At 39.8% G+C, this 18,849-nt stretch overlaps 1 protein-coding gene across 1 annotated transcript in view; it reads right to left on the bottom strand.

The window, feature by feature from the left end:
- MTBP (MDM2 binding protein) overlaps positions 1-18,849 on the bottom strand; it is a 64,754-nt gene that overhangs the window by 31,672 nt on the left and 14,233 nt on the right. The window contains exons 10-12 of the mRNA XM_084747905.1: positions 17,568-17,640; positions 11,361-11,478; positions 1,422-1,595 (exon numbers count right to left, since the gene is read on the bottom strand). Of these exons, the coding sequence (XP_084604031.1) occupies positions 1,422-1,595; positions 11,361-11,478; positions 17,568-17,640 (365 nt within the window). The remainder of the gene's footprint in view (positions 1-1,421; positions 1,596-11,360; positions 11,479-17,567; positions 17,641-18,849) is intronic.

The raw sequence follows: 18,849 nt of genomic DNA, 5'->3' as shown, positions 1-18,849 counted from the left end.
TTCACTCATATATATACATATATATGTATATATGTGTGTACATATGTATGTGTATGTATATGTATGTGTACATATATATATACATATGAATGCATGAGTTCTGCTTATGGGACTTAAATCCAGTACATGATAGATTTAAATTCAGGGTGTGGTGGCCATTAGTATTTGCATTCCCTATTTGGTGGCATGGTAATGACCTTTACTATTCTCCATGCTGTAGGAGTCAGTCTGTGCTTGGCATTGTTTATCAGTGAAAACACTTTACACTATAAGCAACAAGAAGTGGTAAGATGAAATTACATCTAGGCTAGGTCACAGGAAGACATGGAACCTCTTTGGAGCAAGAGCTCTACGAGAAGTAAGCAACTATATGAGAAGCAAGATGCCCTGGGACACGGCCATGAGAAAGTCCAAGCTGGACCTGAGGAAAGACAACATGGAAAGAAACTCAGATCCACATGTCCCAGCCATCCGAGCCCAGATACCGTGCCTCGGTGGAGACGCCATGATGGAGAGCAGGCCCTGCTCCAGATGAGGAAAGCCTGGTGGTGTGCGTGGAGCCACATGTGAGAACCCGAAATCCAGCTCAACTACTTGACACCGCACACCATGACAGTCAGTCAGTAGATGCTGCTTTCTGCTCAGTCTGAGGGAGTTTGTCAGGTAGCAATAGAGAGCCAAAAGACAGAACTTGGAGAGAAGAATTTTAGATGAAAGCAGTGAAATAAAAGAGGCTTGGGAGAAAATAAAGGAAAATTAAAAATTGTTTAGGGTTTTGAAAGTAGTAAACGCTAACAACTTAGTATCTGAAATTGAACGCTAATAGCCAAGCTTTATTCTGTATACTGTAGAGGAATTAATTCTCTTCATTTTAAATTATAACGATGTTATATTTAAAGTCCCAGCATGGAGACAGGGAAGTAGACGTAGAGTCCCACCCCTCACCAAGAAGCTATTTGCAATTAATACCTGCTGGGAAAAGAAAAGCCAGTTTTCTGCAGTGGCATGTCACTGAGTACATCAACACACTCCAGGGCAGGTCCCATGCCGGCAGTAGTTTGCCAACACAAAATAGTCTCCATGATTTTTGTGTGCTTTTGTTTTATTTGTTTGTTTGGTATTTCTTGCCTTGTTGGTTTTTGTTTGTTTATTAGTTTTAATGTTCAATTTTTGATTTTTTTTTTTTGAGGCAGGAAGAGAATGAACATGAAGTTGGGTGGATAGAGAGGTAGAGAGGAGCTGGAGGAGGAAAAAGAATATGACCAGAGTGTGTGTGTGTGTGTGTGTGTGTGTGTGTGTGTGTGTGTGTGTGTGTGTATTTAAAATAAAGGTAAACTAATGGCCCTTTTGGTCAAAACCATGTAAAGTACATATATGAGTAAGTGTAGAAACAGGTCTCTTCTGGCTAAGTTAATACTTACTGGAGTTGGCTTCTTCCGTCTTTGTCTTCATCTTCCCATGAATGAAACTGAGCGCAAATGAGCCATTGATCTGGTTGGCCGAGTGAAGCAATGTGGCTTTGCATTTTCTCCTGCCGTTGCCTTGCAACAGCAGATAATAGCTGGAATACTCTCCTTTTACGTCAACAGCAGGAACTAGGAAACACAGATCCAGGTAAGGATGGGGGAATGCTATTTGTCACACAGCCACTCTTTGACCCCTCAGAGAGAATAACCAGATATTTACATGGTATTTTATGATAAGACAAGTTGTCACTCAATGTATTTGGGAACATTTGGCTGATCATTTAGTCGAGAAGGTGTTGAAGCAGAAAGTCAAAAAATCCATAAAAAGTTTATGACCTTTTCACTCTGTCTAATCACCATGTACTCATTCTTTTGCCCTGACTCACTGAAGTTCAGTATCTTTCTTATACAGACATGTCCATAATTTCCATCGTGTGTGTGTGTGTGTGTGTGTGTGTGTGTGTGTGATACACGTGTCTGTGGGGTATATGTATTTATGTAGTATGTATATGTATGTGTGCACATGTTTACATGCATGTGCATATGCACATGTGTGGTGGCAAAGATTCACATGCGGTGCCTTCCTCAGTCATTTTTTTGGAGCCCGAGTCTCCCACTGAAGCTGGAGCTCACCAATCAGCTAAGCTGGCTGGCCAGGGAGCTCCAGGGAGCTGCCTATCTCTACATACCCTCCATTTCTTCAAAGTAGAATAAACTGACACTTATGATCAGGTGAAAGGAAAAGAGAATAGAAAAACAATTTTATACAGGCCCTGTTTCTCTGAATTCGAGCAACTATAGAGAAAAACTACTGTGGGGAAACGCATGTACATTTAAACATGTACAGACTTCTTTTTCATTAACATAGCAACTGCTTTATACAAGATATTGGAGGCAATCTAGCAATGCCTTAAAGTATACAAGGCAAAAAGTTTATTTTCTAATGAGAGTAAATGAAGGTATCTGTGCCTGGGCAATAAAAGCAGGACTGGAGTTCTGGAAAGATCACTGTCAGTCAAAGATGCTCACTGATCACTGTCAAAGAATGCTTCAATGCTAAACATGAAACACCTGAGCATTTCCTTCCCGGCACAATTTCCAGAATTTTGGAAGTAAGAACCATAACTGAACTATTCTTTTTTTTTTTTTTTAATGTATATGGGTGTTTTGCATGTATGCATGCCTGTGCACTGCATGAGTGCCTGGCACCTGTGGCAGCCATAAGAAGGTGTCAGATTCTCTGGACCTGGAGTTACAGGTATTTATGTTGGTGTTAGGAATAGACCTCAGGACCTCTGGAAGAGCTCTTAACTGATGAGCCATCTGTCATATATACATATATTATTTATTATATGTAATATATAGTACTGATAGACATACACATATGCAATAATTCTAAAACAAAATTGCTAAAATAATTTTTATCACAGCAACAGTCTATTTCACAGATATCTATGGATAAAAGCTTATTCCCAAATAAGATGAATATCAAATAATTTTTGTTTTTTCTAGAAATGAACCTACATTATGGTAACTAGTAAAGAAACACAAGGTTCTACTGTAGACAGAGTGGTCTTAATTCATGGGTCATCTGAGATCCACCAGTTCAAGCTGCACGCATCTCTCCACTACTCTGTGCTCGCATTAGCTTTAACTTGGCCAGCACTGTAAACACTGAACTCCGCAATGACAACAACCTAACTTTTCTCCAAAGAAAACACTGACTTTAAAGAACTCAAACTAGGACTGCAGTCACTTAAAACATGTTGTCTCAGATTTCTGGCAGATGTTAACTGAAGTCTTATTTATAGCTTTCACGTAAACTCCGCAGGAAATACCAGACTTACAATTAGCAGTTATTCAATTCTGATCACCCCTTCTAAAGGAGTGAGGGGAATAGATTATAAAAGACAAATCTCAATTCCATGCTGTATTTTTACAATCAATCAATGAGGCAATGTTTGCTCCCATACTACTCCACCAAGATAGAAAAGCATTTTAGCTACATGGTATACATAAAATGGCAAACGGAAAAACTATCAATTGTCAATTGGTTGCATCAAATTTTACAAATTAACATAAACCATAGTGAAGGTAGATACTATGATTAGAAATTCATCAGCAAAAAAAAAAAAATACTATTTTTTTACAGTGCTAGAGTTCAAACCCAGGCCTAGTACATGCTAGGTAAGTGCTGTACCACTGAGCTCCACCCTCAAACAAAGTTCTAGTGTAATAAAATAAAGCCAGCATCTTATAGCAGTAACTTTCTTAGTGGGTTTTATAACCTTCTTACACTCATATTTTGTTCACAGTTCAACAATACAAAAATAAAACTAAATTGATGATAAGGAAATAATAATCTATATAAATATAAGGGAAAATAAAACTCATACAAATGGGGAGGAGTATCCTGATATACTGATGATTATCTTATACATAATCTTTAAGAAATTAAAAATAATAAAAAGTTCCTTTAATAAGCATGCCAAAAATAAACATCAACATACAATCTAGACTTCAACATAGGCATCTTAGGAAACTGTACTCTTTATGATAATGATACATTGTCTAATTATAAACTCAACTTTGAAATGATTCTTAGGACCAACTAGGGAGCCAGCCACAAATGCATGCACAAGATTACTTGTATGCACGGCGCATGCATACACACACACACACACACACACACACACACACACACACACACACACAGAAAAAAGAAAAAAATCTACTAACTTTACATTCCCCAAACATCTTCCAAAGATACACAGCCAACATCAGTTGCTCACTTTACCCCTTGACTAAGCTTCTAACAAGTTAACATACAATTTAGCTGTTAATAAGACTGTGCAACAAAATATCTGCAGTTCAATTCTAGAAAGAATCTTAACTGATAGCTGTACTTACAACTGTATGAAGCCTCCTACTGTGGAGACTACAAAAGAATTTACAAATTCTATCACAGCATTTCAAAGAAGCACCATCAGATTCATAAGCTAAATGCATTTCTATACAACACCTAAAACATACAATTTGAAAATAATGAGGAAGAGAAAAATCTATCCCAAGGCTATCCCAGGGCCTCCGATTATGAGCAATGGCTTCTTTGTTGTTGTACAGGCAGGGGAAGCATGCAAAAGGAGACTGCAGCGCTTACAAAGTGTTTATCCTCATTACCAGTGAGACTACAGTTCCAGACCTACTGCTAAGTGGTGGTATCTTTCTCCAGATAAAGGTGGACATCCTGAAACTCAGCTCCTGCATTCTTACTCTGTTCCTGAACACCTGAGTGACTCTCTTCATTAACCAAGACTCTGTAGCTGGGGTGAAGCATGCAACACTGTGGGGGGAGGCAGGGAGCACGCATGTCCATCACCCCAGGTGCTTTTGTAAGAGCAAGAGCAATGGCCTGTTCAGTGACACTGCATTGTTCTCAGATGCAGCCTCGATCTGCTTTGTCATCTGATAACTTTTCCAACAATTAGCTGGTGCTGGGTGGTCACTGAAGTAAGGAGAACAAAGCTCTACATTTACTTTTAAGGGGACTTCCAAGCAAACAAACAGTCTGTAACACAGCACATGCCTGTAAGCCCAGCTCTGTGGCCTCATCCCCTTCCCTCCCATCCACTACCCTTGCCTACTAATCTCTCCACAACACTGATGTCCATTTTGTTTTTGTCCTACATGTCCTCAGGATTAGAATAGTTCACTGGAACCTGGTGAGTTCACACAACTGAAATTAGGTTCAACGGCCCTGTTCCCCCGTCCATGACTGAATGGTCAGACTTGTCTTGTGAAAGCCAAGCACAAGCAACTGCTGTGAGTTTGTGGCTACACAGGTTATGTTGTGCCTCTGGGGTTCCTTTGCCTTTCTGTCTTTCAGCTCTAACCTCCTTTCTGTCTCTTCTTCCATGATTTTCCCCTGAGCCATAGAGAAGGTAGTAAGTGACTCATTTAGGGCTAAGCCCTTATCTGCCACTTATTCTCTTGGGTAGCCAAGAGCTCTGCATTAAGCACAGGTCAGGTCATGGAAAACAGATGCTTGCCTGACTAACGTTGTAGTAGCCATTGTCTATGCCTACACACACACACACACACACACACACACACACACACACACATATATATACACATGTCTGTGTGTTCATGTTCAGAAATCTTATGTGAAAATATAGTCCCTTTACTCCTTGGTAGATAGCTAGGAATGGAATTTTGGGTTTATATGATTAAGTATAGGTTTAATCTCAAAATGTTTCCACTAATAAATAGCTGCTCTGTTAAGCAATATCCCTCTGCACCAAAAGCATATGAGCTTTGTTGCATCCTCATACACTGCTTATTTTTTAATGGTCTTAAATGTTTTCTCAAAAAGTACAGACTTTAAATTTGGTAGATTCTGACTTATATATTTAGTTTTCCATTTTAACTCACAGATTTTTCCATTTTAGGCAATGTGCTTTTTTTGGTGTCTGCTAGCTCATACAAATTGTACACTTTCAGTTCTTAAATTTTGATATGTGACCCATTTTAAGATAGTTTTTACAAAAAAGTAAATATCTATGAACTCATATAGTGTAAGATCTTTATTTGTTTGTTTACTTATTGTGTGTATGCGTGCATGTGTGTGTGTGTGTGCAGTTGTGTGGAAGTCTCATCCTGGATTGATTTCCCCCTCATATATTGAGACAGAGTCTCTTATGAAGCCTGGAGCTTGCCACACAAACATACACTGATACACACACAGATACTTAATTACAAATACAGCTTTAAAAAGAAACTATCGGGGCTGGAGGGATGGCTCAGTAGTTAAGAGCACTGTCTGCTCTTCCAGAGGTCATGAGTTCAATTCCCAGCAACCACATGGTAGCTTACAACCACCTATAATGTGAGCTGATGTCCTCCTCTGCCTGCAGATGTACATGCAAGCAGAGCACTGTATACATAATAATAAATAAGTAAATCTTTAAAAAAAAAACTATCTTCTGGCTGGAGAGATGGCTCAGAGGCTAAAAGCACTGGCTGCTCTTCCAAAAGTCCTGAGTTCAATTCCCAGCAATCACATGGTGGCTCATAACCATCTGTAATGAGATCTGGTGCCCTCTTCTGGTATATAGGTGTACATGCAGGCAGAACATTGTATACATAATAAATCTTTTAAAAAAAGAAAAAGAAAAAGAAAAAAAGAAAAGAAACTATTTTCTAATTTATTTAACCTTTAAGATACTTAGCAATGTTTGTTTCCAAATGCTTCAGGGATTCCTCAGATTTTTGTTGCTGATTCCTAACTTAATTCCACTGTGAGTCAAGAACACACTAGTTACATTTCATGATGTAGCATATGCCATGACCCGTCCTGAAGAACATACCTGACTGAAAGCATACCTTGTCTCTGCCATTAAAACTTAGTTTCAAAATCACTATGGGAGTACTTTGTTTCTCAAGCTGGAAGAGATTTCTAAGTCAGTTATGTACATGGTGTCATTTTAGCCTTATTCATTTAAGCCCACTATTTTGAACCATGCTCATGATGCTACTTAAATGTTAAGAAGGCACACACGTCACCATTATAGACCTATCACTACTCTCCATTAGCCTAGTACCTTTAAAATGCGACCAGATTTTTCTGTAACAGACATCTTTTTAAAATGCAAAGTGTTTACTATTTTTTCCTTACAAAAGAATTCTAGGGTTGCAAAAATGAAACAACATAAATTTAGAATCATAAAAATTATCAAACATCTGAAATTCTAAAATAATCAGACACCATTATTTTGCTACCTAAGAATGAATGACTTCCATAAATGTCAAGTAAGAAATAAAAAATACCAGGCTGTAAAAATCCCTTTCAGCAGAATCCCTATAGTGTAACCAAGGAGACTGTAAATGGCCTTTAGATGCATGCAGATTAGGGGCTTCCGCCCTGGGATGATAGACAAGTTTCATGATTTCTAGATATCTAAATTTTGTCATTTCCAACAAGAGAGTTCTTAAAAGTCACTTTCCAATACTGTTCTAAAGTAAAGACAGTAAGTACAACACGCATGGCATACTGTAGGTCCTCAACACTAACTGAAAAAGAGTTTTATCCTCACCCCCATGACTTGAGATGATGATCACTCAATTTTTTTTTTAATTTTTTCCTTCTTTTTTTTAGTTTTGTGAGACAGGGTTTCTCTATGGAGCCCTGGCTTTCTTAGAACTCTCTTTGCAGACCAGGTTGGCCTTGAACTCACAGATATCCACTATTTGTGAATATCTGCCTCCTAGCGTTGGGATTAGAGGCATGTGCCACCATGTCTAGCGATCACTCAATATTTTAACTAATATTTTATAACATACCTTCAGCTTGGCAGACGGACAGGAAGTGGAAGGTGGGCCTTATGGGGAGAGAGGGAAAAAAGTGTGATGGTTGGAAAAAGAAGAGCACGGAGGAGGACAAGGAGAGAAGTTGCCTAGCATCACCATAGTGGCAAGTGCTTGGGGTATATGTACATTAATAGGTTTTGAGTGGTTGTTTATTTTATGAGTAGATTTGTTATAGTTAGTTTCTGCCCAGCACATAGTGCTGACAGTTTAAAAATATGCTTCAGACTCCTTGTTGTTATTCAGCCTTCTTAGGCTGAGCTGATACAGATTTACTGTAACAGGAGTGGTGGTGCACACCTTTAATCACAGCAGAGGCAAGCAGATCTCTGTGGATTCGAGGCCTGCCTAGTCTACAAAGTGAGTCCAGAACAGTCATGGCTCTGTTACACAGAGAAACCCTGTGTCAAAAAACAAACAAAACAAAACAAAAAACCTGGGCACTTCATTATATATCTGGCCTTTCATACAAATTGCACATAAAGAAATCTCTTTCCAGACACGTAGGGTTGATAATTTCACTAGTTTGTACAATTCTTTTCCAGTTTTCTCCACAGCATGATTTCTGAGGGCTTTGCTTACTATCTTTTAAAAGCATTGTTTGCTACTACAGTGTAAAGCATGTTTCAAACTGAGCACACTGTAGTTCAGACCACAGGGACCTGCTGCTACTTAAGGACTGTTCATCTGTAAAAGCAACTGTAACTGTAGTTCAAATAAAAGCATACATGTGCTTTGTAAGGAATGAAACCTGAGGAGCTGATAGCAACTGAGACCCGTATTTTGGCTTTTGGTCCATGAATGAGTCCAGGTTCATTTTACTGAGACAGCTGTCATTACTATCTGGAAACCCATGCCTCGCTCATATTCTAACAAATAGTTCTAAGTATCTGTAGGTATCAGAGACAAATCTGCAATGTTAAGCAGCCATCGCGAGCAAGGACAAACAATACTTCTACAAAGGTGGGTATGCCAGAAGAGTGCTGGCAATTGTAGGTGCAATGGCAAAACTGATCCTGAATGAGAAGCAACTTAGGGGTAAACATCAAGAGCCTTAACTGTGTGACAGTTTGGGGTTAAGGAGTAAGGGTCTTATCTCTACTATAATGTAAGCTTCAAGATTTTAGTTGATGTGGGTCAAGCATGAAAAATAGACAACCAAAGGTGTTGAAACATGAATAATGTATAAATGCTGAACACACATATGAAAGGGTTCTTTTTTAACCATGAATGATATGTAATTATTGCACACCTTGCTTTTTTCATGTGGCGTCTTCAGGATTATTCCTAGTCAACTGTTACTAAATACAAAGCTATAATAGCACTTACAATTACTTGCCAACATTTATTTTCAATGCAACAGCATGAATACAGTGAATGGAGTATGAAGTGTATCTTCGGCAATAATCCTCAAATTATTGTACTGCATCTAGTGGACAGTATCCATTCCATATTCAGATCAATAAACCAAAGAATGCTTAGCTGGCTGGATGAATGAATTAATTAATTAACTAAAATAACTGACAAAGTCACAAAGTAATACAATCAGGAAATTGTTTTAGGAAACAGGATAAGCCTTAATTTGGAGACTTGGAGAAAAGTGATGAAGAAAGACAGCTATGGGCTGAGGATGACCAGTCAGTGTGGGCTGTGAGAGAAGGTACTGTCAGTGATGAAAGTGCGTGAGGATGAAGTGTTCTGGATCCAAGAGTTAATGAAAATAATCAGCAGTTGCCTTCTCCATTTTGTTTGTTTGTTTTTATTTCTTTTTATTTTTATTTTTTTATTTTTTTACAAAACATGCTTCTTTGTTTTGTCAACAGAAGAAGTAGCAAATGTCCCCTTCAGGAAGGGTCATAGGTAGGAAAGACCTTAATCAACCATCCTGTTTGATTTCATTCTGCTCTTTAGATTAAAATAAAAATTCCTACAAGGGGCAAGTTTAATCAGTGCTGATGGCTGGGACTAATCAGCAATCAACAGCCTTCAAACCATGCCGTGCCAGCTATGTCGGATTATTATTCAAAGGCTCCCACTCGCCATCCCTAAGCTTAAGAGCCAGTGAGTGATTCTAAAACATGAAATCAAACTACAAGGTATTCTCTTAGGTACAATAAAAACTATGGGGGCGGGGGTGGGGTGGGGGCGCAGATACTGAATAAATGCTCAATCAATAAACGACCATAGAATTAGAACTGTCAACTTAGAAGCTACTTGAAGTTGTACGAAGTTACAACAAAAACAAGCAATATAAGCTACCCAGGAGATGCTCAATTTATTTAGGAGATGCAAGTATTCAATACATATTACTAGTTGCAGACACAATGGTGAGAGACATAGTTTCCCGTGACTTCATGCAGGATGAGCAGCACTGCCCACACTGCTGCTTTGTAAATCTACCTCGCATTCTATTGAAGCACCTTAAAAAGCAGCAGCTGCATCCATGCCCCGTGAGCAGCCTAAACCTCCACGTACTCATGGTCGAGCATTGCGCAACAGGCTCTACCAATATCTCAAGTGTGGGGATCTCCGTAAACAGCACAGACAACAGTGTTGACCCGAGTAAGGTAAGGGAGAGTCGGCTTCAGCACGGCTCAGTAGCTGGTGTTGGTTTGTACTTCTAGAATCTGACACTGGGCAGATAGCTTTAGACATATTTAAGTACAGAACAATTTGGGGGGAAAAAGTTTCCTGATGATAGTTAATTCACTCCTGTGTGCACAATAAAGTCTAAGCCATGATTACACTGAAACTCTAAAGTACACGTGACCCTTCCATAAACATGGGGTTCCACAAATTGGCAACGTGACATCTTAAGGGTCTGGGGAGGATCTGGTGTGGTCTCAGTCAAACAGATAGTGCAAAGGTCACCAGGCGGTTAAGTCATCTCTGCTTGCTATCTCTGGGCAGAAAATGGCTTATATGTCTCTTCCTTTAAAGAGACAAGCCTATGTGTTTAACACGCCAGGCTTTCCTAGCGCTCATCTGTAAGCACAAGGACTTCTGTGCCCCCTACATTGAACATCCCAGATCGTTAGAGGTTTAAGTAGAGGTTACTTGTTCCTGAAGTCCCAGAACAAGTCACTGGCAGAACCAGATCTCAACCATGGTTCTGTCAATTACCTGCTAAGTTCTCTAAACACCGATGTCCTTATCTATAGATAAAGATAAACCAATGTACACAGTAATTATAAGTCCAACTGCTAACATAGCTATGAAGCTGTGTAGCATACCTGTTAAATAACTAACTTCTCGTGTCTTTAAAAAATTATTGACACAGGCTCATATAATAAATGATGCATTGTATTTTCACCTATTTTGTTCTTGAGATGTATCTAAGAACTCAATATTCAATATAAGTAGCTACCTAACTTACCCAAGTTCTGCCTTTCAAGTACTCCCCCCTTTAATGGACATGATTAGAGGTAACAGACAGTACTTTTCAATAATGGTTACTTCCACTTAAAATTTGATAATGCATTATCTATATCATAGGCCAGCAAAACAACTGAGAGATTTAGTACTTACCACTGATTGTCTTGGGCTTTTTAGCTATGTATTCCTTCCACTTTCTTGAAGCCAGTTGGTTGGGAGGTGGAATAAGTATGTTACTAACAGTACATGGCAATACAAAAAGAGCACCAACCTGAAGGAGATATAATATGATTTTATTGCTCGCAGTCTGAAATTCACTGTTGACAAATGCCATGGGAAATCATATTTCACATATTTGGCAAATACTGAGTAATGCTCTCTCAAGCACTTCACTCAAAAACTAAAGAAAAAATAAACATCTCCCATGCCTTTGCCCCCAAAACAACAACAACAACAACAAGAGAAGAAAAGCAGATAAGCAAAATAGAAAGATAGATTTAAAACTATACTCTCCTCTTTTCTAAGGTAATTTTTTCTAAAAACTTTATCTGATGGTAGTGTTGACTGACAACTTGACAAGATCTAAATGTGCAGGAGCCAGGCCTCCAGGCACACCTGTGAGAAGCTAGAGCCAGGCCTCCAGGCACACCTGTGAGAAGCTAGAGCCAGGCCTCCAGGCACACCTGTGAGAAGCTAGAGCCAGGCCTCCAGGCACACCTGTGAGAAGCTAGAGCCAGGGCTCCAGGCACACCTGTGAGAAGCTAGAGCCAGGGCTCCAGGCACACCTATGAGAAGCTAGAGCCAGGCCTCCAGGCACACCTGTGAGATGATAGAGCCAGGGTTCCAGGCACACCTGTGAGAAGCTAGAGCCAGGGCTCCAGGCACACCTGTGAGATGCTAGAGCCAGACCTCCAGGCACACCTGTGAGATGCTAGAGCCAGGCCTCCAGGCACACCTGTGAGAAGCTAGAGCCAGGGCTCCAGGCACACCTGTGAGATGCTAGAGCCAGGCCTCCAGGCACACCTGTGAGAAGCTAGAGCCAGGGCTCCAGGCACACCTGTGAGATGTTAGAGCCAGGCCTCCAGGCACACCTGTGAGAAGCTAGAGCCAGGGCTCCAGGCACACCTGTGAGATGCTAGAGCCAGGCCTCCAGGCACACCTGTGAGAAGCTAGGGCCAGGCCTCCAGGCGCACCTGTGAGAAGCTATGCAGATTAGGATAGCTTTTAGGGGTGCCTGTAAGGGATAATCTTTTTTTTTTAACTTTATTTTTTATTTCTAATTTTAAATGTGTCTATTCAAGAGATGGATTGGTAAATTTCCTCACCTATTAAAGTTCATACTGGTTGGTAGTTTAGAAGAAAAGTTTCAATCTAGTGAGCTTTAATTTGAAACCTGTGTGACATCCCTGCTTCCCTCCTTTCTCCCTCCATTTCCTTTATTTCTTTTGTCCTTTTTTCCTTCCATTCATTCTTTCTCCCATTTGGGGGGGGGGGCAGTAGAAGTAGTTTTCCAAAGACTTTTTCTCTCTTTTTAAATTTTTCAATTAAAATATTATAACATTTTTTCTCATATTTTCTTTCTTCTCTTTAACCCTCCCATGTTTCTCCCTCCAACTCTGCCCACAGCCCCTTATTCCTCAGTTCATGCCCCATTTTTTTAACTAGGTTAAAGGAAATGAAAAGACTTTCCCTAAAAGTGGGCGTACCACTGCCTGGTCTTGGGTCCAGGACTACAAACAATGGAGGCATACCAGGGTGTATATGTGTGTGTCTGTGTGTGTGTGTGTGTGTGTGTGTGTGTGTGTGTGTGTCTGTGTGTGTGTGTGTGTGTTGGGGGAGGGTTATCCAAGCATGAACAATCATTATTTTCTACTCTAGTCCATATGACCTGGGGCTTTACGTTCCTAATGCCACACCTTCCCCATCATGATGACTGCAATGGACTTGAACTGTGAGCCAAAATAAGCCCTTTCTCCCTTAAGGTGTGTTTGTCAGGCATTTACCACAGCAATAGGAAAAGTAACTAAGACATTTTGTTATATTTTCTGTACATCCAAGTTGTTGGTATGATATCTTTGTATATCTAAAAAACAATGAAGAGATCTAGTACTAAAAAATATATGGTACCATAATTTTAAATTTTTTAGCTGTACTGATTATTTTTGTGGCTTCAGCAGGGACTGTCTCTGACACTCTAACATGAACTCTGGTGGCCATGATATGATCACTGCTCCTCGGCAGGGTGGCCTTGTGGGCACACAGAGGAAGGGGAAGCAGGCTGTCCTAATGAGACTTGACAGGCTATTGCCAGATAGTAGGGGAGTAGGGCTCCCCCTGTCAAATGGCTAGGGAAGGGGAATAGGGCGGAAGAAGGAGGGAGGGTGGGAACGGGAAAATGAGAGCGAGTGGATTACAATCGGATGTAAAGTGAATGAATTTTAAAAATCAATAAAAAAATTTCTAAAATTATATCTGAGGGCAAGAAACTTCATTCCTAGAAATAATAGATTTAATGCTAGTAGGCAAAATGCAAAAAAGTAACAAATTAGACATCCCCCCGCCAAAAAAAACATACAGCAGTTTCCAACTGATTTATGAGCAAATTCAACTTCATATTTGTATTCCCAAGGATAAGCATACAGATGTTTGTTAAACATTTGCTGAAAAGAATCACTATGATGTATTTATCCAAAATCTTATTTTGATTAAGGACTAAATAAAACAAATTACAGCTATAGAAGTTATATCACCTATTTCAGAAATGCAGTTACATCAGTCAGCACATTCCAATAAAGAACATTAATTTAAAAAAAACTCTGGAGAAATTTAGGCAAAGCATTAGTCAAATATCTTAAACCTAATGAAAATCTGTTTTTAATTGCACTATGTAAATAGATTAGCTGCATGAATATGTGACACTGAATTGGTATTTTACAATGTTAGTTCTGTTGCTATTTATTATTGTTACTTATGTATTCTTAATTACAGATATAAAATTAGGGAACAGAAGTGTTTGTCTTCATTATTGTAGAAAAAACTTTTTAAAAGTTAGGTGTATATAGTCAAATATTAGCAGTTAGAAGTAAAGCAATTTAACAATAGAAAATAATCATTAAATATAAAAGACATCTAATTCTCTAAATATGGGAACTCAGTCCTTTCATAAAAAAGACATTTTTGTCCAAAACGCAGACCATGGAATGGGCCACCACAGCTGTGAGGTGAGCATGCCCAATAGGTTCTCATCAGAGTTGTCTGTGGATGCTGAATGCAGTTCCTCATAAAACTTATATACTGATTCCTGACCCACCACACTGTCCCATTTTGAGACAGCCTAATTGTGATTAAATATTTGCTACAAAAAAAATTAAAAGAAATGAGAACAAATATTTCTGAATCTCCTAAGTTAAATTTTTTATAAAATAAATGCCAGTTGCTCACACTGCATCACAAGAGACTTCGATTCTGATCACTTATTCTCACCCATGCCCTAGCCCTCAGACAACTTCCCGGGACTTGAGGATGACCCATGGGCTTGCCTTTGTAGAGTGCGTAACATACAGACTAGCAGTGCATTTCAAACCATGATCCCATCACTATGCCAGCTCCTCTCTAACAAGAATCACTAATGAAATTAGACTTAAACCTTTGCAAATTCTCCATAAAAACAGCATTTCCTAACCACAGAAGAGTGCTATTAGACACCCCAGTATCCTCAGGTAGTCAATGAAAAAGGGCTTTACTGCAAGAAATGTTCATGTATACTTTGGGGCTAATCAGAGAAAAACAGATAGCTGAGGGATAATACAAAACAGGGACAATTCCTGATTGTGTAGATTACTAGAACTTAAGCACCAAGGAAGGGTCTTGTCTACCTGCAGTCTTCAATATCTGAACAAGCATCTGACACACAATAAGACAAATTTTTTTGTTGAATAAGCAGCGGCAACAAAACAAGGGTCCAAAACCAACAAAGTATAACAACACACATATGAAAATGGAGAAGGGAAACCATGGATGAGGACATCTCTGTAACAAGCTGGACACCTAAAACAGGGTAGGCTTCTGAGAAGATATGGGGGTGACTCTAGCAGAGACTCCTAGTAGCAGGGGTCATGGAGACTGAAGAGGACACCCTCTAACTAGACAGGACTGCTAGTGGAGGGAGGGGAACACCAGCCCACCCACAAAAACTTTGATCCAAAATTTACTCTGCTATAAGATGTGCATGGATAAAGACAGAACAGAAATTGAAGGAATATCCAACCAATGCCCGGCCCGATCTGGACTCTCCCCATGGGAGAGCGCCAACCCTTGTCACTATTAATGATACTCTGCTATGCCTGCAGACAGGAGTCTAGCATAGCTGTCCTCTGAGAGGCTCTACCCAGCAGAAACAGATGCTGAGACTCACAGCCAAATATTGGGCAAAGCGTAAGGAGTCTTGTGGAAAAGTGGAGGGGAGGGGAGGATAGAAGGACCTGAAAGTGACAGGAGTGTCACAAGAAGACCAACAGAGCCAACTTGCCAGGTCCCAGAGGGGCTTGCAGAGACTGAAGCACCAAGGACCATACAGATGTCGCTGGTGGGCAGCTTGGGCTTCATGTGGGCCTCCTAGTATGTCTCTGACATTTGACCACTTCCCCTAGGCGGGGTTGTTTTGCCACAGGGGAAGAGGATGTGCTCAGTCATGATGTGACTTTATGTGCTGGGGTGGGTTGGAGGGTCTCCCTCTTTTCTGAAAAGTTAGGGAGGGGACATAGGGGGAAGAGGGAGGAAGGGTGGGATTGGGATGAGAGGAGGGAGGGGGCTATAATTGAGATGTAAAGTGAATAAATTGATTAATTAAAAAAAAGATTCAACTGTAAGGAATTTTCTTAATCAGTGATGAGGACCGAGCCCACTGTGGGTGGTGCCATCCCAAGGCTAGGGGTTTTGGGTTCTATAAGAAAGCATGCTGAGGAAGCCATGAGGAGCAATCTAGTAATAAGCACCCTTTCATGACCTCTGCTTCCACTCCTGCCTCCAGGCTTCTGCCCTGTTTAGTTCCTGTCCTGACTTCCTATGGTGATGAACTATGATCAAGAAGTGTGAGCCAAATAAACCCTTTCCTCTCCCACTTGCTTTTGCTCATGGTGTTTGTTTCCAGCAATAGTAACCCTGACTACGACAGCACCTGCTGACACACCTCCCTCTGCAGCATTACAGAGGGGAGCTCATAAGGCCTCACTTACACACCCTAACCTGTGCATTACACACTGATGCTTTAGAGTCACAGTCCCAGGAGCAAGTGTAAAACAAAATGGCTGCACAGGAGATACTAAATAACTTTGTTCACTTCTGAAATAAATATTACTTTTAATAACTAGATAGACTAAGATTTATTTCATATTTGCATTAAAGAACTTATAAACATCTGCGTGACTTTAACCTGACATCATCAAAGGCCAGCTTATCCAAAATACTTTGACACACTATTCAAAACTACCAAACGTATAGGAAGATTAGACTGGGATCCAAAACGTTAAGGGACCATAAGCAGGCATCTTAAAGCCAAACTCAGATTTACTTTAGAGCATCAGTTTTCTAAGGGAATAACAGCAAGGTCTAGTATCACACCACGGGGAAACTGCTAGAATTATAGTAGTCATTATCTCCTCTCAGGAGCACTTGTTACTGGACTGGGACCGCAGGGATAAGACAATGGTACACAGACATAGCCAACAAGTATTTTGTGCATTCAAAATGACTTCTATAGAAATGCAAGAGTTGACAAAATTTCCAGGAAGAAATAAAGACGTATGTGTTTTTCCTCTTAAAAATGATAAGAGGACTTGAGAAACAAGATTCTAAGTAGGTTTCTGTATGTCCCAGTTTTCAAAAAATATTAATCATATGATATATACAGGTAATTATTAAAATAGCTACAAAGCTCTTATGCTGCACTGGAACACAGAAGAAATTTTTTAGTATAAAAAGTAACCATACAATGAAGTTTTAAGTATTCTCACCCCCACCTCCTTCCTGCCTTACCATGAAAAGATAGCACGAGTACGCAAACGGCCTCCTAGACCTGGGAGGAGATATCACTGAACAGGAGATTAACAATGAATTCTAAAACTTAAAATAACTTTACAAATCTTTGCTCCCTAGGTTTATTCCTGAAAGACTCTTATAAAATCAAATGTCACTTTGTCTACAAAACACTTGAGCAATATCTTACTTAACATAAATTATTGCCAAAGCTGCATTATGGAGTGCTAAAAACACAAATTCATGGACAAGAGCTGTATTTACTTTTTTTATAAACATGGCCTTAAACGTTAAGTATTGAGAAACAGTCAGCAACGCTTTCTATACCTTGCCATACAGAGCCGAGATCTGTTCCAGCAGCAGCATGGAACTCTGCCTCACGCAGTTTCCCGTCACTTCTCTGTACTAAGGAGTTAAGGAATGGGAGACTCATAACCAGGAAATAACTCAACCTGGAAAAACAAGCTTACTTATCTCACTCTCCCATAATTCTCTGAAAATCACTCATTGAGCTTAAGTATAAGAATTACCACTTATTTTTCCCTTTATGCATTATTTTCTTAATCATTAGTTCTGAGTATAGTAATGACTAAAAACTATAAAACAAGACGTGAGTAAAACTATCTACATTACATTGATGGATTTCCGTATATTGAACCATCCCTGCATGCCTGGGATGAAGCCTTCTTGGTCATGGTGAATGATATTTTTGATGTGTTCTTGGATTTGGTTTTGTGAGTATTTTATTGAGTATTTTTGCATCAGTGTTCATAAGAGATTTAGTGTGCTAATTAGAATAAAATGAAATAATTTGAGGGAAAAATTTATGTGTGCTGCGTTAGTACTTCATTTCAAACCAACAGTTAGGTAAAATAAAAGTCAGTTCTGAGCTGGTGAAGAGGCTCAGTGGGCAAAGGCGCCTGCCCCTTTGACGACCCACATGGCAAAAGGAGGCGAGTGACTCCTTCTCTGACCTAACACATGTGACCCAGCCCTCCCCCCAACCCCCCGCAAAAGACATTAAATGTTTCACATATGTACGGTGGCATTTACAGTTACTTAAAAGCACAGAAAGATGTATCATCCAACTAGTGTTCACATATCAATCATGCTGATGACAACAGCAATATCTGAGCAGGTCAGACATGTGCATAAATCACTCTACTTTCCCCACATATCCCTAACATTCTCCTCTGATGCTCAGAAGCAACAAGGAGCCAAGCTGAAGGAAGCCTTCTGCCTATTCTAGAAGCATAAGCTTAGGACCTGAAGTATGGGGTACAGGTTGGGGATAAATTATAAAACTTTTCTTAAAATCATGAACAGGAAACAAATAGACTGAATAATCTTAGGGTACGATCTAACATCTAACTGTAGAACAAAACCATAGAAATGGCGAGGTGTGCTTTTTTTGCCTTTTCTTGGTTCAACTGGGTTTTTGCAAATTAGATCTTTTAGAAACATAATTCTGAGGTTGGGAAAAAAGTGGGGCTCTCACTGAAAGCAGGAAGAGCCAAGAGTCATTGCCCACACACACAACAATACTTCTTTAGCAGAACATTATTAAGAAAAAACATGCCGGGCGTGGTGGTGCACTCGGGAGGCAGAG

This window comes from Acomys minous (assembly GCF_964271855.1).
Source record: "Acomys minous genome assembly, chromosome: 12".
In the NCBI taxonomy this organism is placed as follows: Eukaryota; Metazoa; Chordata; class Mammalia; order Rodentia; family Muridae; genus Acomys; species Acomys minous.
Note: the sequence above shows the minus strand (reverse complement) of the source record. Positions and strands in the feature narration are given on the sequence as shown.